At 40.7% G+C, this 22,894-nt stretch overlaps 1 protein-coding gene across 1 annotated transcript in view; it reads right to left on the reverse strand.

Moving 5' to 3' along the window:
• Window positions 1-22,894, reverse strand: part of LVRN (laeverin) — a 68,726-nt gene that overhangs the window by 21,772 nt on the left and 24,060 nt on the right. The window contains exons 7-16 of the mRNA XM_029941138.1: window positions 21,247-21,373; window positions 14,255-14,409; window positions 12,179-12,292; window positions 6,141-6,284; window positions 5,280-5,345; window positions 5,111-5,176; window positions 4,723-4,895; window positions 2,606-2,682; window positions 2,102-2,241; window positions 135-190 (exon numbers count right to left, since the gene is read on the reverse strand). Of these exons, the coding sequence (XP_029796998.1) occupies window positions 135-190; window positions 2,102-2,241; window positions 2,606-2,682; window positions 4,723-4,895; window positions 5,111-5,176; window positions 5,280-5,345; window positions 6,141-6,284; window positions 12,179-12,292; window positions 14,255-14,409; window positions 21,247-21,373 (1,118 nt within the window). The remainder of the gene's footprint in view (window positions 1-134; window positions 191-2,101; window positions 2,242-2,605; window positions 2,683-4,722; window positions 4,896-5,110; window positions 5,177-5,279; window positions 5,346-6,140; window positions 6,285-12,178; window positions 12,293-14,254; window positions 14,410-21,246; window positions 21,374-22,894) is intronic.

Genomic DNA, 22,894 nt, shown 5'->3' on the forward strand with positions numbered 1-22,894 from the left:
GACAGCTCAGAGCCTGGAGCCTGCTTCGGATTCTGTCTTCCTCTCTCTCTGCCCCTCCCCCACTCATGCTCTGTCTCTCAACAGTAAATAAATGTTAAAACAAACAAACACGTGAGTGATGAGAATGTACTCACTTCGACAAGGAAAAGGCATCATCCATCAGCTGCAGCCTGTGAATAACAGGAATGGCCTGCAAATGAGATCCAAATATGTACAGGAAGAGATGAGAACATGTTTTTTAGTACTAAAATAATTTCCAAATAATACCCACAATAATCACAGCATGTTGGAATCCACATTGCTCACAAAATACTTCCACATGAATTGACTTGTGTGCTGAGAAATGATAATTATTAAGGAGAGTCCCCGTGATTTATTATTACACATCTGGTTTTGATATATGGTCCCCCTGGACATCAATCATAAGGCTTTCATCTGGCGGAGCATTTTGCCAAAATACTCCCCGAAAAACGACATGTTAGAAAATAAAATAGGAAGCCATGTTTAAAAGGCTGTCTGAAACAGAAAGCATACACTAAATGATAATGTCCAAATTGTTGTCAGGAGACATTTTGGTCTAGGAAGCCTTATGTAAATATTATTTAGCACCATGTTGGTACAGTATTTGGTAAACAGGGTCCTGTCTTCTCAAGATTTTACTAATTTGACACAATCCACCAACAGATTCCCTCTGGATCAAAGACAGGTGGGGGTCAACTGCCAGCCTAACTGCTGAGGCTCCTGGTTGAGCCCCCTGACGTTGCCTGGCCTCGGGAGTTTGTGGAATTCCTTCGCCACCTCGCGTAAGTTCGCAAGTTTGGTCCCAGAAAATCAATCTTTACAACATCTCTTTGAACTCCTCAGCAAGCCAGACTTCAATCTTTCCCTGGTAGTACTCTCATTTCTTTTCTGGCAGTAATAACACTTGGGTTTTCTAAATTAATATTAATGGCAGACGTGCTGTTTCATTTGCTCCCCAATTATAGAGTAGAAATAACTGACCTCAGTGTTTAGATAAGTCAGCCTGCAATAGTTTCAAGAAATCATTGTGAGACTGACATGATCTTGCTTCCATGGACTACAAGACCCTGAGAAATCAATAAGAATGTAGCTACTCTGAAAAAGATTTTTCTTCTGAGCGGGGGATGAGCAGGCATGGGGCACAGAGGGAAGGAGAGAGAGAGAATATTAAGTAGACTCCATGCCCAGCGAAGAACTGGACACGGGGCTCAATCCCACAACTGCAAGATCATCACCTGAGTCGAAATCAAGGGTCAGATGCTTAACTGACTGAGCCACCCAGGGACCCCAGGAATATAATGTTTTAAGAATTAACACTTTCTAGCATATACTGAGTACCCAGTAAGGGCTTACAAGTTTTAAGAATATGTTTACCTATCTTATCTCTAATCCTTGTGATAAATAACAGATATACTATTCCTATTTTAATTTTTTCAATATTTTTAAGTCATCTCTACACCCAATGTAGGGCTCGAATTCACAACCCGGAGATCAAGAGTCACATGCTCTACCCAGGGAGCCAGCCAGGCACCCCTGTGATTCCTATTTTAAAGTAAAGAGACTGACATGGAGCATTTAAGTAGCCTGTCTAAGATCACAAAACTAATGGCCAGCAGGAAAACGTACTCTAATTTTCACCTAAAAGCATAAAATTGTTGCAGAAAAATGCTATTAGTGTTCAAAAATAATAAATTCAACCAAAATCTCCCTTTTTTAAGAATCAAGGTAAAAAAGTCCTGTGTGGCATGGTGTGAGAGGCGGCTGTGAGGCTAAAGTCTCTTCCCTCCAGGTGGGTTTATGAAAGCTTAACTCTAAAACACTCTAGGGGCGCCTGGGTGGCTCAGTCTGTTAAGCATCTGACTCTTGATTTCAGCTCAGGTCATGATCTCATGGTTTGTGAGTTTGAGCCCCGTGTCAGGCTCCGTACTGTCAGTGCAGAGCCTACTTGGAATTCTCTCCCCCTCTCTCTACCCCTCCCCTGTTCTCTTTCTGTCTCTCAAAATAGATAACCTTTAAAAAAATGCCTCCAGAGTGCAGTATTAATGTTATTTAATAACAGGCATGCAAAAAATAACCTTACCTTAGGATCTTTGTCCAGCTGCTGCGTTAGCTTTTTCCAGCCTAATTCATCATAGTTAACTCTGTAATATCCAGTCATATTCAAATTGAGAATTACCCAGTCGTGATCAGAATCTGAAACTTGCATTTCGGGAAATATTTCTACAATGGAATACGGGAAAAGCATGAAATGGTATATCTAAGAAATATTCCAGCACATATTTATACTATATCCTTTTCATCTTAAACAATAAGCCCAATAAATCCAACAACAAAAAAAAGAAAGGAATTCTAAAATATATACTGATCTTACCACATATTTTTTTCATAAGTAACGGCTTTTGATTTCAAACTTTTCTTTATGGCTCTATGTTCATCCAGAATGATAATAATATTTTAGTTTTAAGCAAGACAGCTTTTCGAAAGCTATACACTTCATCATTGTATTCTCTTCCTTGATGTGTGTGTGTGTGTGTGTGTGTGTGTGTGTAATATATATCCATGCATGTGAAAATATTTTACTTACTGCTGCTTTTATCTAGCCAAACTGGAGACTGAGTGATTCCATTTTTTATCCAAAGAATAGGCACAATCCATGTGTCACTTATTAGGGGAACAAAAACCAAAAATTCAATTTATTTTTACACATTAGATGTTAACTCTGAGCCAACATTAAATGAGATGAAAAAATAACAGACAGAACCTGCATCCTTTGGCCATTTCCCCTGAATATGCGAGGATTTGCTCTTAGGATTACTCAATGTTGTTTTTAGTTTTATGTATTTATTTAATTTTTTTAACGTTTATTTATTTTTAGAGAGAAAGAGAGCTGAGCAGGGGAGGAGCAGAGAGAGAGAAGGAGACACAGAATCTGAAGCAGGCTCCAGGCTCCGAGTTGTCAGCACAGAGCCCGATGCGGGGCTTGAACCCACGAACCACGAGCTCATGACCGGACCTGAGCTGAAGTCAGACACTTAACCGGCTGAGCCACTCAGGCGCCCCCATTCAATGTTGCTTTTATAAGTCAGTTTTGCTTTGTCCATTCATCTCTCTTTTATTCTTTCTCCTTTACTTTTTATTATAACTTAAGGTAGCTACTAAGACTATCTTGTGTCTGAAACTTTCTGTTTTTTGTATCTGAAACTCTCAGGGCCTGTTTATATTAAATTATAGCCAGCTGGTCTCACATGGGGGTTGTTTAAATGCTGCACACAGACCCAAATCCAGTCATGCCAAGAGAGGCAAAGAGTAATTTAAGAAGAAAGAGCTTGACAAACATTTCAAAATGCTTTTCTGCCTCAAGCCTTCTCTCCATCTGAAAAGTGTTCAGCACGGATCAGCCAGATTATTCCTATTTACTGAATGCTGACATTCTTCCCACTTGGTAGACGTGACCTGAAAGGAGCTGACGACCACAAGGAGGACATTAGTCATCTGAAGAGTCACACTGCTCGGAGTTTGGGCAAGACTTGCGATCTTGCTCAAACGCTCACAAGTCTGGATTCTCAAAGGCTTTGAATGAGGGTGTGTGTTTAATCGTTAAGGCGCATCTGCCCAAAAGTCATGGAATCGTGAAGAGCACCGGGTGATGGATGGAAGTGTGGAAATCACTGTGTGGTAGCCTTGACACTAATATAAGACCAGATGTTAACTACGTGGAATTAAAATTAAAACTTAAAAAAAAAAAAAGCAAGTCACGGAATAGCATGGTGAGGAGGGAACTTCAGTTTTGTTCCTTTTTCCTGGGAATTTAGAGGAAGAACAGGATGATGTCGATTCTCTGGTGATGCTATTTGAAAATGACTCCCTCGTGTGTGCTGCTAACGTACCATAGTGAGACGTGCATATCAGAACTTTATCAAACACACTTGAACATTCTCTAACAAGTTAAGAACCGGAAGGTAAGGATAGGAAACAAGATAAGCGCTAAGCTGCCTCATACTCGTTTTCTCATTTCATTTTAACAGTTCTCGGAGATACCTGCGGTCACGTTTACTTTATAGCTAAAGGTGACTGAAACTCAGAGATTTTAAAATGAGACTTACCCAAGGTTTGAATGTCAGTGAAGCTGACATTTAAACGCAGGCGTCAGGGAAACTAAAGGCCCTAATGCTAATATTACAGGCATGGTTATAAATACACACGTACGCGCATGTGCGGACATGCGCAGAATGATTTCTCAAGGAGGCTGTGACCATGAAGTTCCATTTCTAGAGAAAAGAAGACAGCTGTGCTTCAGGATCCCCTTTTCTCCCAACTAACATGAGGCCATGTTCAGTTCTACCTTCTTGTCTCTCACCCAGAATCCTGAGTAAATGCCTTCCTTCTGTCTGAAGGGAAAAGAAAATACATACCCCCCACAGCACTGGTGCTGGAACCACCCTAAATGCCAGGGGAGGGGGCACTGCCTTGAAGCTTCAGTGCAGGTGTCTGGCCTTGCTCAGCACATCACGGGCTCTGCCTCACGCCAGCACCCCGGGAACAGCACCCTGCGTGGACCAGGAAGGTGCCATCCCAGAGCCCCTCTGCAGAAGAGCGTGTGCCCAGCTGGAACTACATGCTTCCTCACCCTCAGGCTGCTCTCCATGTGATCAGATCTCTACCCCCCAAGGAAGGCGAAGACAGAGGAGCAAATGAACCTACTTGTGGGTCAGGAGAGTCTGATTTTTAACCTTTTCAAGATAAAATGGCTCCTGTTTCATGGCGCCAGTAGATACATTCAAGGTAATGACTGGAAAACCACTGTGGTGCGTCCAACTGTCCATTATGCTTTTTACTGGTGCTGGCAAAAGAATTTTACTCTGGTGATCAATGACCTGTTTTAAAAAATCATCACAAGAGAAGATATTTAACATCAAAATCTTCTGAGGGAGTCATCTCCTAAAAGAAACTCCCTGGCTGATCTATTCTTCTTCTATACAGTAATTCCCAGTGGGCGGTATGCTGGACCAAATTCAGAACCCTGTTCAACTCTCCATATGAATGAACCCTTCACTCACTCAACACACACGTCAGGAAGTAGGAAAATTACCATTTGAAAATGCCTCCATAGATCATCTTGCTCAGCATTTGAGTAAGAAAATGTCTTCAAATATGACTGTAAAAAACAGAAGAATGGAAAAGCTCAGGTTAAAATAAATAACATGCCAAAACGACTTATGTCTACTGCCTGCCAGGTAACACCAATTTTGCGAACTCACCTTGAGTGCACTGATAAATAAATTCTCATTCAGGAAGCTAGAAAGCATTCGGACCAAAGATGCTCCCTAAGACATAAGAAACAGTCCATCATTTCAACAAATGCGATACATAAATACCAACACATTCTATTTTGATGAGCTATATTCTGGGCTTTTCTTCCGATTGCTTTGTGGACTTCAGTTGAATATTTGAGTTATCCCAAAATTGCTGATAAAATAGTAGACTGCCACTAATTATTAGGTAAAAAGTGAACAAATATCCTACATATAAAGAATTAAGGGGGCACCTGGGTGGCTCAGTTGGTTAAGTGTCCAACTTTGGCTCAGGTCATGATCTCACGGTTCATGAGCTTAAGCCCTGCATCAGGCTCTGTGCTGACAGCTCAGACCCTAGAGCCTGCTTCACATTCTGTGTCTCCTCTCTCTTTCTCTGCCTCTCCCCTGCTCATTCCCTCTCTCGCTCGCTCTCTCTCTCTCTCTCTCTCTCTTTCTTTCAAAATTAAATAAACATTAAAATTTTGGGGAAAAAAAGATTTCAGAATACACTACATGTTTTAAGCTGAGATATTTATATGGTAAGAATAAATTTCCACCAAACAGAAGGTTTTGCCTTAAAAGTAGCAAGTTGTCTTTGTGTTTCTATAATGATGGATGGTGCTGAGCACCTAACGTGGGCTTGATTAATGTTTGCTAGATGAGAATTGATTTATCCACCTCTTCTGAAATCCATCCACTGAATAAGATTACGGTGATTTGTATCAAAAGTTTTATAGTATTCTATTAGTCTACTATTCTTAGAATCCATTTTATGTACCTTAATGCTACAGTGCAAAACCAAAGAAAATATGTAACTGATTTTACCTTCTTGTAAGTAAAGAAGTCAAAGAGGTAATTTATTTCACTGGTTTCTGTGAAATTTTCCGCCTCCAAGGACACAGCCCTAGACACCAGGGCGTGATCTTCACTGAGGACAGGATGCAAAATGTTAGAAAAAAAGATCTCATTCTAAAAGGAAAAGAGTGAGCAGCATTAACATCTTAGGTTTCACAGAAACACAAAATTCAAATGTTTTCAAAATACCAAGAATACTGTCAAAAACTGACACCGAAGAGGGTAAAAAATCAGATGTGCTCTATGAACTGTCATATGCCAAATAAGTTAGGATTCCTTGAGTAGCAAAACTCTAAGCTGCTTTCCTTCCCCTTTAATAGCCCTTTTTATTTCAATGAGAAAAAAACCCCACGAACCTCATTATAAAAATTGCCATGTTTTCCAAGAGAGCCATCTACATTCCCCCAAAGCGGGTCCCTGGCCATAGAGAGAGGACCTGCCGGGAATCATCTATCTATCTATCTATCTATCTATCTATCTATCTATCTATCTATCTATCGCTAGGTGGTTTTAATCCTCTAGAATTTTATTGGTAATTTAACTAGTAACCCCTTAAAATGGATCAGCCTCTCTTACATGAACATTTGCAAACCAAAACCTGGCAAGATTGACAAATCCAATGATGATGTCAGAATTTGTCACTGGAAATAAATCCACAGACTGGATAGTACAGCTTATATATAGATCATGCATTAGGAAATGGCAACTTATTATATTTTAATGAGAAGTACAGAACTCTGCAAAAAAAACCTCTCAGATACATGACAAGGGGCATTTCTTTTTGGAAGGAAGGATAAAAGGAGAACCAAGGAACAGCCAGAGAAGTGTGTGGGATGGCAAAGCCGAAGAAAGGGTTAGAGGTAAAGAGGCATCAGAGACAGCTGGCTCAGACCACCCGGAGCTGGGTGAGCCCCTTAATAATCTCTGGGGTTGCTAAGCGGACTCCTTCACATTCTGCCTGCTTCCATTTGCCAATGTTCTAACCAACCCTCTCCTAGTAGCCTATTATTTTTCATTTATTAACATGGTGGATTTGGCGATAATCAAACTCTGCTCTTCCAGAAATGAGACAGCCTGTCATTTAGAGCAATGCAGCTTGGACTTTCATGTGAATAAGGATCCCCTGTGGCAATATATATGGGAATTCAGGGGCGCCTGGGTGGCTCAGTTGGTTAAGCATTCCACTTCAGCTCAGGTCATGATCTCATGGTCCGTGGGTTTGTGCCCTACATCGGGCTCTGTGCTGACAGCTCAGAGCCTGGAGCCTGCTTCAGATTCTGTGTCTCCCTCTCTCTCTGCCCTTCCCCTGCGCTCGCTCTCTCTCTCTCTCTCTCTCTCAAAAATAAACATTAAAAAATTTAATAAATATATTAAATAAATGCATAGTTGCCGAATGGGCAATAGTTGAGTCAATGAATGAACCATAATTGACTTCATCATTTCCTTACAGTTAGGCATTGAAGTTGCTTTCAGCTTTCTGTTGTTATGAACAATGTTTTAACAAACACCTTTTCCAGAATTTGTGAACCCCACCCCTGCCCCCTAAATGGATTGCCTCTTCTGCCTGCCTGGTGTAAGGTTTTATATCATCTTCTAGGTATCACTTTACTAACACAAGTTCACTGTGATGAATCGGGCAAACACCTCTTCCTCAGTATCCTGGAGGTGGTGTCTCCTCTGGGCCGCCCATAAATTAATGCTTGTTCCAGCCTGTTCCAGTCCTGCTGGAGGGAAACACTTACACAGAAAGTGATGTTAGACTTTTAGAAATTCGCATCTAGCCACTACATACAGTGATTGGAGAAGGTGAGTCTGTACACTCACCATTACTTTTTTCCCGCAGCTATGAGATTACAGAGAAAAAGATCTACTCCTATTAAATCTACTATTATCCTAAGACATACAACAGTATTTATTATAATAAATCTGCATGGAATGTCACTGTGGTTAAAAGCACAGGCTTTGGGGGGGCCTGGATAGCTCAGTCGGTTAAGCATCTGACTCTTGATTTCAGCTCAAGTCATGATCTCATGGTTGGTGGGTTCGAGCCCTGCGTCAGGCTCTGTGCTGGCCGTGCAGAGCTTTCTTGGGATTTCCCTTTTCCCTTTCTCTTTGTCCCTCCCCATTCATGCACTGTTTCTCAAAATAAATAAACTGGAAAAAAGAAGAAAAAAGTAGGATTTGGAGTAGAGCTGTGTGGGTGTGAATCCTACCTTACCGTCTTTGGAACTGTGCTACTCACAAAAAGCAAACAATTTTATCTTTCTGAAACTTGGTTTCTCCATTTAGAAATGGAGGAAAGAACATCGTACTCATTGGATTATTATCATGACTAAATAAATTTACATAAAGTTCTTAGAACAGTGCCTGGCAAACAGGACATGTTCAGTAAGGGTTAGTCACTTGCAATCACTTATCATCAATGTGACTATTATGATTTCCTTAGAGTTTGTTGAGGATTGAGTCAGATAATGGATGCAACACTCCGTAAATGGTAGCTGACACGATGCTACCTTGTAGATCTTCAATAATTTGTTGTGTGACTTACTTTACAAATGAGGAACTAAAGCTTAGAAGTGGTCAGCTTGCAGTGATTGCAAAAACAGAGTAAGATCTGACCGCCTACAAGACTCCGAGGTTCCTTTCCCTCCGGCCAAGTCTGCTGCTTCCGTAGGCCAGGCAGAAGAAGAGAGACAGAGAAGTCAGTGGGTGGCAGTGTCCGAGCTGCGGCCTCAGGGACCAAGACACCAACTGGTGCCTGAAATGGTCTGAATATCAAACCATGACCCACTCATGACATATTTTAATGACTTGCAGCTGAAATCAGACCAAGAGAGAAAAAAATGGAAATCTGATTCGGCATATGCTTCTGTGATTCTCTTTCCCAATGTCAATTTAACGGCCAGATTAAAAGGAAGCCAAAGTTCTTGATCTCTCAAAGTCACTGAAATATGGCTGTAAACTTTTAAAAAACAAAGTTCATGGCAGATTCCTCAAGAACCAGGATCTGATGCCCTTAGGCCCAGGGTTACGCTCAGTCAGCTTCACAAACACTGAGAAATGTAGATTCAGAAAAGAAATATTAAGAAAGCAATGATTATGGGGCCCCTGGATAGCTCAGTCAGTTAAGTGTCTGACTTCAGCTCAGGTCATGGTCTCACAGCCCATAAGTTCGAAACCCACTTGGGGCTCTGTGCTGACAGGTCAGAGCCTGGAGCCTGCTTTGGATTATGTGTCTCCTTCTCTCTCTGCTCCTCCCCCACTCATGCTCTCTCTCTCCTTCAAAACTAAATAAACATTAAAAAAAAATTTTTAACGCAATGATTAAAAGAAGTAACTAAATGGTACAAAAAGAGGCTGGTCTCATCATACTCGCTTCAAAAACACTGGTAATATATTTCCATCAAATGTTTCCAGATATGATAATACCTTAGCCATTTCCATTGCATTAAGGGGTAACTGATCGATGGCAATGATATATTCCATTCAACTAAGAAAATAAAGGGTGGAATCTAATTGTTTCACAGGAATGGAACTTCTTTTCTTACTGAATCCAAGCAGGGCTAATTTGGGATAGGACCAAAGGCTTTCAGAAACAGTTATAGATGACATAAACCATGCATAGATTCTATCTTATAAAAGAGAGATATAAACAATTTTATAGGTATAGAATACATCAAAAAGACTTTGAAGACCCTGATGTTTTCATATATTAAGTTTAGGTAAATGAAGAGTCATAGAATGAACTCAGGCACACACAAACACACACATCCCATTAGCTCCTGGAGGACCGGAACTCTCCTACTATTTTCTCTGAAGAGCACAGTGGCAGGAAGGCATGAGCTTGGAGTCAGAGAAACCTGGGACTGAATCTCATCTCCGACATAGAGTAGCCATGACCTTGGATGTCTTACTTAATGTTCTTATGCCTCTTTCCTCAACTGGAAAACAGATACAGTGACAACTATGATCATATGATTGTTTTGAGAATGGAGTAAGATGAAGTATGTACAAAACTCACACTACCTAGGATGTAAGTCCTAAGTGCTTGGTGTATAGGAAAGGGAATATTATTGCCGTTATTATTGTCATTACCTTGGTCATCAGACTAGACCCGACAACTGGGTTACAATCACACTTCTGTCTCAATCATGCAAATGACTTGGGCAAGACACTTGATCATCCAGCCCTTCCGTTTCCTACTCTGTGTAATGATGCCGACCCAGGGGAAGGAGAGCAGGGCACCACAGGGCAGCTGGCTATGGGGTGGTGGGTGATTTATCCAAAGTCCGCAAAGCATATGGTGGGTGGCACGCAAGCAGGGTATGTGGGGCACCTGGGCAGCTCAGTCAGTTGGGCACTTGACTCTTGATTTCAGCTTGGGTCACGGTCTCTCGGTTCATGGGGCTGAGCCCCACGTCAGGCTGTGTGCTGATGGCGTGGAGCCTACTTGGGATTCTCTCCCTCCCTCTCTGTCTGACTCTCCCCCATGCTCTCTCTTTCCCTCTCAAAATAAATAAATAAATAAACTTAAAAAAGAAAGAGGCTGCTACATCAGTGCTTCCCACAAACTGCAAATTCATGAACAGGTTAAAAAAAAGGATTTTTAAATGAAGTTTGCATGGGACCAAATTAGGTTTGCCAATGTTTTATTCTGCCAAATAATCAGTAAAAAACCAAAATATCATCTATCGTCGCCATCCTTTCATTAAAAAGCAAGAGAAATTTTATTGCCAATGTAATAGGAAAAACATAATCTTAGAATCTCCTTCAAAGTAAGTACATTTAGCCTGTAATAAAGATCAGGCCAGTGGAGATGAATCAGCCTTTCAACTATCAGTATACTGTGAAAGGGTGGGAAAAGAAGAAAAGAGGCCACGAGCCAAGCGTGGAAACTCTGGGTGGATGGGATGAGGGACAGACCAGCAAAGAGCAACAGGAAGGTAAAGTCCGGCTTCAGCTCAGATCATGATCTTACGGGTTCATGAGTTTGAGCCCCGAGCATCCGGCTTACTGCTGTGAGCACAGAGCCCCCTTCAGGTCTCTGTCCCCACTCTCTCCCTATTCCTCACCTCCCCCCGGCTCGTGCACGCTCTCTCAAAAATAAATAAACATTAATGAGTGAAGGAAAGGAAGAAAGGTAAAGAGAGGCAGGGACATAGTGGAAGCCAGGACCCCAGGCTTGTTATAAAAAAGTGAGGTACACGACAAAGGACGGCATTACATCTAAACATTTAAATATCAAAGCCAAATAAAATCAATTCGGCTTTATCATGCCATTCTAAAAGCACTATCTAATTAATCTACCTAACCGACCAGAAGTATAACTTACAGTTGAAATCACCAGATTTACATATTCATGAATTTATATTTTCATATTACTATTTATTCAATACAGCAAAATACTATCGACTATAACATATATGATATCAGCTACATAGCTTATATATAATATCATAATAATATAATAATATAACACATATAAATATAAAATATGATATATATTATAACAATGAAATATATTATCCATATTGCTATATTTCATAACTTATAGCATATGACTTATCATTAAAATCATAGACTACTAATTACAGCAGCTTTAAAATTTAGTCTAGGTAGGAATAAGTGAAAATGACCTAAATTCTGATAGTAGGGAGGATAATAAGCATATATCTCATAATGTGACAAAATAAAATATTAGGCAACCCTTCAAAATCCTCTTTTCAAAAATCATTGAATGATTTGTAGAAATACAGATACAGTAGGAAGTAGAGAAGGCATTACATGTTTCTGTTTAAAAAAAGTAATTCCCCCTTTTATGAATGTTTATACTTAGTAAAATCCTGGAAAAAGAAAACACGGAAAAGAGAACACTGATCACCTCTGGCATGACAGATAATTTAACGTTCCTTATATTTTCCTGTATTTTACACACTCGAAGCAATGAAATGCATTATTTTTATATAATTAGAAGAAAAAATATAAGTAAATTTAATAGACATACTTACTGTTCGAAATTGAGGATTGAAGTAGTTAATTACTCCATATTCAAAATAAGATGCAAAACCTTCTTTGAGCCAGACATCATTCCACCAATTCATGGTAACCAAATTTCCAAACCACTTTGGGAGATGGAAGAAAAAAAAGAACTTTCTTAAATGTAACTTAGGTCCTATTTATTGTAATTGCATGTTAAATAAGTGTAAGGTCAAAGACACAATTAAATTTTATTTGCCCTCAATAATCAAACTTGGAAATAGGACTCCAAAAAGCACGGTGTTGCTTTAACATGAAGAGATATCAATCACGCATTTCTCTGAAATAATTATTTCATGTTCAAATGATTGAAAGCAATTTGTTTTAAAACTGTCATGTTCAGGGGCACCTGGGTGGCTCAGCCGGTTAAGTGTCCAGCTGGCTCAGGTCATGATCTCAGGGTTCCCAAGTTCAAGTGCTGCCCTGGGCTCTGTGCTGACAGCTCAGAGCCTGGAGCTGCTTCAGATTCTGTGTCTCCCTCTCTCTCTGCCCCTCCCCTGCTCATGCTGTCTTTCTCTCTCAAAAACAAACATTAAAAAAAAAAATCATCATGTTCAAAAATAAGGTAAGCCAGAGTAGCATTTCCTAACCTGTTCACTTCCCCAAAAGTTACATTAAGTTAAACAAAATGGAAAAAAAAGTTGCATTAAGTTAAATAAAGCAGAAGTCCAGAGTGTTCACTTAACACCTACTACTTACAGCATCATATACTCTAAGTAGACTACATCAGAATTTTTCTGGAAGCAGTTATTATGTTTTAAGAACATGTTTTGACTTGTGCCGTAGACAAATTGTTCATATGTTCTGCAAAGTGGTCCACTGTAATTATTGTCTATTTGAGCTTAACAGAAAGACAGTGTCAAATGGACGATGAATGGAATTGGGAAAGAAAAACAGAATCATTTCTAAAAGAAACTAATATGCACCCTCGTATTTAATCAAATTTGTATAACAGCTGTGAAGTACTAATAGTTAGCAGCCTGTCTTCCAAAACAATGTGTCACTTGAGCGATCATAAAAAAATGACATTTTGGGGGACTGACCAAAACTTGGCCAAGGTTTGTTTTGACTACACAAAAAGGAGTTATTCTATCCTAGTAAATTACTCTTTCCCAAAACTTCTTGTGGATCCACATAACAAGAAGATTGCAATTTCATAGCTTAGATCATTTCTCTCTTGACAAACTGGTATTAATAGAGTCAAGGTCAAAAAACAGATGTGAGAAGCTCCACCAAACACACAGCTAAGCTTCCAAAATCACAGTGTGAAGGTACAGATCTAAGGAAATAACTCCTTGTTTGCACTGCTTTGGGGCGTGCAGTTTGAGGGTTGATAACTGCTCATCCCACTGACCTTAGCATATCGCTGACGCCCCTTTGTCCCCTCTTCAGAAAACAAAATAAAACAAAGTTTGTAACAATGTACTGATGAAACATGGATATCCTTCAGTGACCTTTTTTGAATACCCCTTCTTTTAAGATGGAAGGAAAACAAGTCGTCGTCACTCTGGTTGGCTTACTTTCCTTGAACAGGACTCTGGAGCAAAGTATATCTTTGGATGTAAGTATCTGACCTCTGATTGGCCCGTAAGGTATTATCGCTGCGATCCATCACCAGTAGTTCAAATTTACGCAAGATCTGATTACACAGATCCTTCCTTCACTGTCCCACTTTTTGAACAATTTTTTAAAATCTGGTGTCCCATAGGGGCACCTGGGTGGCTCAGCAGGTTGAGCATCGACTCTTGATTTCGGCTCAGGTCAGGACCTTAGGGTTGTGGGTTCCAGCCCTGTATTTGGCTCTGAGCTGATGGCATGGAGCCTGCTTGGAATTCTCTCTCTCCTTCTCCCTCTCTCTCTGCCCCTCCCCTGCTTTCTCTCTATTTCAAAATAAATAAACATTGAATGAATGAATGAATGAATGAATGAAATCTGATGCACCATAGAGGGTTTTTTTTTGTTTTGATTTGGTTTGGTTTTTGCTATCCTTGGTAGAGCAGCTGAAGAATATCTTCATGTGAAATAAGAAAGAACATTTTACCACATGCCTGATGTCCAATCTCGTGGGAGAGAATGAAGGAGATCACAGCCTTTTTGTCTGTTACTTGATCCTTTGGTTGCATCAATAATAATGACTCATCGAATATCAATAGTCCCCAATTTTCCATTGCACTGTTGTCAAAAGTAGGCAAGGCAACTATATCTAAGTGGATTTAAATGGAGGGAAAAATGAAATCATCTCTTCCAAAAAGTTTGAGATTTCCAGATATAAGTATCTCAAAATGAAATCATAAAATTACTCAAAGAAAATGCAAGTGAATATTTTTAATCGAGGGGAGAGAAGATGAATACCAAAGACAGAATCCACAAAACAAATTGCTTTGACTATCTGAAAATCACTTAGTTTAGATAAAGAATCTGTACAGAGAACTCTTAAAACATCCCCAGAAAAAAATAAACTTTTCAAATTTGGCAAACAGTCAACTTTAAGAGACACTTCACTACATGAAATAGGCAAGAAGGAATCATGCAGATTAAAAGATGCCCAATATCATACGTCATCAGAAAGTTACAAATTAAACCAACAAGATGCTCCTACACAACTATTAGGATGGTCTAAATCCAAAACACAAATGCCAGCAGAGATATGGGACTGCAGGAACTCTCCCTCGTTGGTGGGAAGGCAAAATGACACTTTGGAAGACAGTTTGGTGGTTTCTGATAAAGCTAAATAAAGGCTGACCATGTAGTCTAGCAATTGAGGTCTGAAGTTATTCACCCAAATGAGGTGAAGACTTAAGTCCCCAAAACTGGCAAATGACTGTTTATTAGGGATTTATTGGTAATTGGGAAAAATCAGAAGCAACCAAGATGGATTTCAACAGGTGAATGTATAAACAAACTTGAGCATATCCATCCATACCACAGAGTATCATTCATCAATAAAAAAAAAAAATGAACTATCCAACTATGAGAGATCATAGAGGAACTTTACACGCAGATTGCTAAGCAAAAGAGGCCAGTAGGGAAAAGCTACACACGTTACTATTCCAACTACAGTAAAACTTTGGTTTGCGAGCATAATTTATTTCGGAAACATGCTTGTAATCTAAAACACTTGTATATTAAGTGAATTTGAAGAACCGCTGGCTCATCCGTGATCCTGTGATGTTCGGCATCACATACTACTCGTATTGTAAGACATCGCTCGTTTATCAAGTTAAAATGTATTAGAAATGTTTGCTCGTCTTGTGGAACACTCACAGAACAAGTTACTTGCAGTCCAAGGTTTTACTTATAGAAAAGGTAAAACCAGAGAGACAGGACTCTGGGGAGAAGGAGAGGGATGCATAAGTGGGGCACAGGGGATTTTTATGACAGTGAAGCTATTCTGTAGAATACTGTAATTTTGGACACATGTCATTGTACATTTGTGCAAATTCATAGAATGTCCAATATCGAGAGTGAAATCTAATGTAACCTGTAGGCTTTAAAGAATGATACTGCATCAATATTGGCTCATCAACTGTAACAAATGTGCCACTCTAATGGCACAGGATATACACATATATGTGTGTGTATGTACAGTAGGATAGACTGGGCGTTAGGAGGAGAGGAGGTAAATGGGAAAACCCTACACTTTCTGTGTAATTTTCCTATAAACCTGCAACCGCTCTAAAAAATAATCTAGTTAAAATGAAATATTTTAGTTCACCAAAAGATACTGCAAACAAATATGAAAGGCAAGCCACAAGCTGGGAAAAATATTTGCAGCATATTTCACAAACAACCAGACAATGCTTTTTTCTTAATATTTAAAAAAAAACTAACAAATTAAAATTTTTTAAAAAACAAAAACTGTTAACTGAATAAATAATTCAAATAGCCAAAAATCTTACTTGACACATTCAACTTCATTAATTATCAGAAACAAAAATTTAAACAATGATAGAACTTAATTTTTCAAATGTGTGAGAATAATAATTAGTACTGTGAGTATTGGTATTTATAATTAGGTCAAGGAAAACTGGCATATAGCCTGTTGATAAGGGTGTGAACTGCTACAATCCTGGAAGGACCATTTAGCAAAATGCTTCACAATTTTTAAAAATGTTCCTACCCTTTGGTTAAGTTATTCAACTTTTGGAATTGACAGTAGAGCAAATAGTATGGGTATCTGTACACATTCCTTATGTTTTCTTTAGTGTTTTCATTTAAATTTTTTTAATATAGTTTATTTATTTTTGAGACAGAGAGAGACAGAGCACGAGTAAGGGAGGGGCAGAGAGAGAGAGGGAGACACAGAATCTGAAACAGGCTCCAGGCTCTGAGCTGTCAGCACAGAGCCCGACGTGGGATTCAAACCCACGAACCATGAGATCACGACCTGAGCTGAAGCCAGACATTTAACCGACTGAGCCACCCAGGCGCACCTCTTTAGTGTTTTTAAAGTAGCTCAAAATGGAGGGGAGGGTAGACTTAGTCCAGATGTTCAACCACAGAGGATTAAATAAGTTACTTTGTCAAATTGTTTTGTAAGCAACTTAGTCCAAATGTTCAACCACAAAATAAGTTTTTTTGTCAAATCAATTTTTAGGCATTCTGTTTTAAAAATGACAATATAGGGGTGCCTGAGGGGCCCAAGTCAGTTAAGCATCCGACTCCTAGGCTCAGGTCAGGATCTCAGAGCTCCTGAGATGGAGTCCTACCATAGGCTCTGTGCTGGGCATGGAGGCTGCTTAAGATTCTCTCTTCCCCTCTCCCTTGGTCCCTCTCCCCAACTCGTGTGCATGTGCATGCACTTTCTCTCTCTCTCTCTCTCTCTCTCTCTCTCTCTCATGCACTCTAAAAATAAAATAAAAATGACATTACAAAAGAATATTTAGTTATCTGGACCATGTTGCTACATATACTAGCAACCTTTCAAAACCAACCAACAAACAAAAAGTCATTCAAAGAACAGATTCAAACTACGGTTCCATTTTCATTAAAAATAAAGAAGCAGGGGCTCCTTGGTGGCATAGTTGCTTGAGCGTCCAACTTTGGCTCTTTATTTATGGACCTTGGACTTGGACTTTCATATAACTGTCACGTGTCAACAAAATAGTCTTCTTTTGATTTTTAAAAACCATTTAAAAATGTAAAAACGACTCTTAGTGGGCTGTATAGAAAAAGGCAGTGGGGACCATATTTGATAGTTTGCCAACCCCTAGTTGAGAATATTATTAATAACTCATCCTGTGATCCCCAGACCAACATCATCAGCACTGCCTGGGAACCTATTAGAAATGGAAGCTGCAGGGCCAGCTGCAGACCTACTGCATCAGAAATCCTTGGGACAGCAGCAACACTCTGTGCTTTCACAAGCCTTCCTGGTGGTCCCAGTGCATGCTGGAGTTGGAGAACCACTGACGTACAGCTTTCTTTGTGCTTCCTCTTAACTTACCCATCAGTGCATTCTTCCAGAGGGTAAGTCACTGTCCTCAAGTTTTGTGGGGTTTTTTAATGCTAATTTATACATTTTGAGAAAGAGAGAGAGAGAGAGGAGGGACAGAGAGACAGAGAGACAGAGAGAGAGAGAGAGATAGAGAGAGAGAGGAGAACAGAGCCTGACATGGGGCTTGATCCCAGAAACTGTGAGATCATGACCTGAGCTTTAATAAAGAGTAGAATGTTTAACCAACTGAGCCACCCAGGTGCCCCATGTTTAGGTTTTGTTTTGTTTTTTTTTAACTTTAGAAAAAGTGTTTCACTTTCAATGCTAGAGAGTTTTTCACTGTGTGAATGAACTGTAATTTATCCATCCATTCTCCTGTTGATGACTGTTTTGGTTGCCTTCAGTCTGGGGCTATTATAAAAACTGCAGTTATTGGGGTGCCTGGGTGGCTCAGTCAGTTAAGCGTCCAATTTCGGCTCAGGTCATGATCTCACGGTTCGTAGGTTCGAGCCCTGTGTTGGGTTCTGTGCTGACTGCTAGCTCAGAGCCTGGAGCCTGTCTTCAGATCCTGTGACTCCTTCTCTCTCTGACCATCCCCTGCTCACGCTGTCTCTCTCTCTCTCTCAAAAATAAATAAAAACATTACAAATTAAAAAAACTGTAGCTATGAACATTCTTGCACTTGTCTTCTGGTACATAAGGGATCAAATTCCTCTTGGAGATATATTTAGAAATGGCATTATTGGTTTTTATGGTATTCTTTTTCTTAATTAAAAAAATTTTAATATTTATTTATTTTTGAGAGACAGAGAGACAGAGTGTGAGTAGGGGAGGGGCAGAGGGAGAGGGAGACACAGAACCTGAAGCAGCTCCAGGTTCTGAGCTGTCAGCACTCAGCCCAACACAGGCCTCCAGCTCAATAACTGTGAGATCATCACCTGAGCCGAAGTCAGATGCTTGTCTGACTGAGCCACCCAGGCACCCCTGGGTTTTAAGGTATTTTAATAACCAAACTGCAAGATAATAAGTTTGTTGGTTTCAAAGGTATTGTAACAACTGACGCTCCCTTCCATTTTCTAAAATTTGGCATCTATCAGATGCCTACTTTTGGTAAGTGAATAGGTATAAAATGGGGCCTCCCCGTGGCCTTGGACATTCATTTCTCAGATTACTAATGAGGCTCAATATCTCTTCATAAGTTTATCAGCTCCATGTGCTCCTTTTTCTGTATTACATCTATCCAGGTGTCTTTTATTTTTGTCTACTATATTTTCCTTATTTATGTGTAGATGTTCTTTATATATGTTGGCTACTCCCATTACCGGTTCTTAACCCTCTTTCTTTTATGATTTTTACTTAGCCAGTACAGTACCCCTTACTTGGTGATTTGTTGCTTTTGTTTCTACATATTGAAGGCATCACCCCAACTCAGCTACTCAGAGATCCCCAGACACCTACTTCTTTTGCAATGAAAAATCACCTAGAAAAGTAATAGGTCACCAGTATTTGCTCAGTAGATTCTCATTGATTATGGTCATTATTTCACTGCTTCATGATTTATATTGCACCTGAGTTTCATTCTTACAGAAATACAAATCATGTGGGGATGTGTAATATATATAGTTAGGACACTATTGTTTAAAGTTAAAAGCATAATTAAAACCTAGAAGTTGTCATTCAAATCTTCTAACAGCCAGGAGTGCCTGGATAGCTCAGTTGGTTAAACGCCTGACTTTGGCTCAGGTCATTATCTCGAGGTTCGTGAATTTGAGCCCTGTGTCAGGCTCTGTGCTGACAGCTCAGAGCCTGGAGCCTGCTTCAGATTCTGTGTGTGTGTCTCTCTCTCAAAATAAACATTAAAAAAAAAAAAAAGGTTACTGTCTACCATTCTGAAAGAAGCAGTATCAATAGGCTCTGTGTGCATATAGAAAAAGACAAGGCAGATCCTGAACCCAAGTTCCTCTTGATAATGAGGGAGACAGAGAGGATCTAGTTAAGTCAGGAGCTCAAATGGAGGGGCGTATAGGATGCTGTGGAAGCATGAGGAAAAGGGAATCAGGGAAAGCTTCCTAGAAGAGGAGGCACCGAGTTGAGAAATACACGAATTAACAAGTTGGGTAGACCGCACTGCAGGATGTACAGAGTCCACGTGCAAGAGCCTGAGGGAGAGGAGAAGAGGGAGGTGGAGGAGGGGACAGAGCAGATGCTAGAGCATTTTTGCAACTCTGAGGGATTGCCAAAAGCCCGAGAGTCTGGCCAGAGATGCACTGTTGTAAAGACAGGGCACAGAGTTTGGACTTTATCCTCAGGGCATCAGGACGCCACAGAGAGGCTTTACAGAGGACAGCAATATGTAACATTCCAGTAACATGGCTGTCAGATTCTGCTCTGGAAAGATCCCCGGCTCCTCAGTATGGAAGACAGAACCGAGGGGGCCCTGGGGAAGGCGGTGGGGCCAGGGGAGGGCTGCAGAGGTGGGTGTGGTGGTGCTGTGCAGTGGGGAGGGTGGGGCCCGGGGCGGGAGGGATGCAGATAATGACGAGGAGACTAATTGGATGGAGGAGGTGCTTTACGGAACGGAATGGAGGGTAACTCTGGACTGTCCCTTATGTAACTAAAGACAAACGGAACTTTTCTCGCCTAGACAAGTGTCCTCGTGGGATCTTCCAGCCACAGAAGTCTCCAAGCCCAGGCTTCTGATGCCTCCAACTCCCAAGGACAGGATCCCTGTCCTTGCAGGATCCCTGATGGGGCAAGCCGGGTTCAGTCCCCACTCCTCCCCAGCCAGAGGCCGAGCTGCCCAGGCCCCTGACTTGCCCGTGTTCAGTTCACGAGGCCTGAGCGCTCGGATAATTACTTCCTAGTCTCTTCCACCATCAGCCGGTCTCGGCAGAGCATACTTTTTCCAAGACTTCACAGAATATGTCAGAGGAACAAAATACATTTACACTATACCCTCAGCGGAGACGGAGAAGACACCGGACGACTTTCTGAGCAGAGGGTCTCAACCCAGTTAGAAGGGCAGATCTGTACCGATCTAGGAGCAACAGAATGTTTACGTATGTCCTCAAGGATCATATCGTGCTCACCCGTGATTCCAAGTTTATACAACAGAAAGGACCCCCACGTCCTAATCCAATGACAGCTAAAGAATATTGAAAAAAACACAGACAGACAAACCTCAACCCCCCCCCCCAAAACCACTGCCAAACAAACAAAAAAAACCTTTGTTCTTCACGGGAAATGGAGTAACTCATGTAGGCCCGCTGGAAAGATCCAGAGCAGTGTTATGACACACATGCCCTGGGAGAGGAAAGGACAGAATGCAAGAGAGAGAGCAGCTTCCGCAGGGGAGAGGCTGGCAGGGAATACCCAGGAGGAAGCTAAGTCCTGGGAAACCTGCGGGTACAGAGAAATCACAGACGGGCTCCTCTGTGTTCAGGAAGGTGTGGAACTTACGGATGAGACACCCACAGGGCTGCCTCCAAAACAGCAGCTAAATGGCGACAGTGGCTCCTTGGAGGCTCATCCGTGTACCCTTGACCTTAGCCCAGGGCCCCCGATAACAGGCAACCAAATGCATTGGAACAGAAGACAGCTCACCTGTTTTCGGAAGAGGGTAACTAATATTAAATAACTCTTCCAGAAAAGAGAAGATAGGACCTGTGATGTTCAAAGCGAAGTCTGCGTTTCCATTTGCGATGGCATCTTTCCGGGCCCAGATGCGTATCTGAATCAAAAACAATTAAGCAGTGATGAGGGAAAGTGGTAGTGAACTTGGGAAAGACGCAGCCTGCATGCACCAGTTCCCCGATGTTCTAGAGTCAGAGACTTACCTTTCCAGAAGAAGCTGCAGGATGAAATGTTGACAGTTGACAAACTCTGAACAACATGCAGATTAAGGGCACCGACCCAATGCAATCAAAAACCTGTATATAACCTTAACTTTTGACTCCCCAAAAACCTCAATGCCAACAGCCTACTGTTGACCAGATGTTTTTACCGGTCATGTAAACAGTCAGTTAATGCATATTTTGTATATGTATCATATATTGTAAACTTACAATAAAGTAAGGTAGTAAAAAGAAAAAGCAAATGTTATGTTAAAAGAAAATCATAAGGAAGTTAGGGCACCTGCGTGACTCAGTTGGTTAAGTGTCCAAGTTCAGCTCAGGTCGTGACCTCACGGCTCCTGCGTACGAGCCCTGCATCAGCCTCTGTGCTGACAGCTCAGAGCCCGGAGCCTACTTCTGATTCTGTCTCCCTCTCTCTGCCCTTCATCCATTCATGCTCTGTCTCTGTCTCTATCTCAAAAATAAATATTAAAAAAATAATAAAATACAATAAAGGAAAAAAGAAAAAAATGTAAGAAAGAGAAAATACACTTAGAGTGCTGCACTATAAAAAAAAAATCTGAGGACACCTGGGTGGCTCAATTAGTTAAACGTCCCACTTCAGCTCAGGTCATGACTTCATGGTTTGTGAGTTCAAGCCCCGTGTCAGGCTCTGTGCCAACAGCTCAGAGCCTGGAGCCTGTTTCGGATTCTGTGTCTCCCTCTTTCTCTGTCCCTACCCTGCTCCCACACTGTATCTCTCTTTCAAAAATAAATAAACGTTAAAAATTTTTTTTCTTAAACCTGTGTGTATATAGACCTGCTCAGTTGAAATCTGTGTTCTTCAAGGTCAGCCGAAAACGTATGCATGCTCTGGAGAAAGTCCAGAAGGCTCATCACTACGATGTGACCAGTGAGTCTCTGGAAAGGGTGTTATTTCAGGTTTTTTTTTTCTTCACAGTAACATGTGTAACTTTTGGAATTCAGAAATAATCCATATGGTGTGGGGGGATGGTTACCTACCCCTACAGAAAATACAGACTCAATCATGCAAATTTAAAATGGTTTGTTGACATTTTCAATGCTAAAATCATTAACAGCGTGATCTTGTTTTCAACATTTTCAATAATTCCCCTGATTTAAAAACGTTCATCAAAAGTCTTACGATTTTACAGTTGTTGGACAAGTAAATGATATTCTGTTTAAGACCCTTCCTCTGGAGCAGGTAAAGAGAAAGCCTTGCCGCGTTTTGTTATTGTGCTAGAACTGCGCTGTTCTTTGGGGACTCAGGAGTTTACGTGTGCGACTTCGGTGGCTAATTTGCTCTTATCCTTCCATTAATTGTTATTTTAATACGAAATCACTAGCTATGTCAGACCAGTACCACCAGAGCACTTTTTAATGGAGTCGCTAGCATT

This window comes from Suricata suricatta, chromosome 6 (assembly GCF_006229205.1).
Source record: "Suricata suricatta isolate VVHF042 chromosome 6, meerkat_22Aug2017_6uvM2_HiC, whole genome shotgun sequence".
NCBI classification, from domain to species: domain Eukaryota; kingdom Metazoa; phylum Chordata; class Mammalia; order Carnivora; family Herpestidae; genus Suricata; species Suricata suricatta.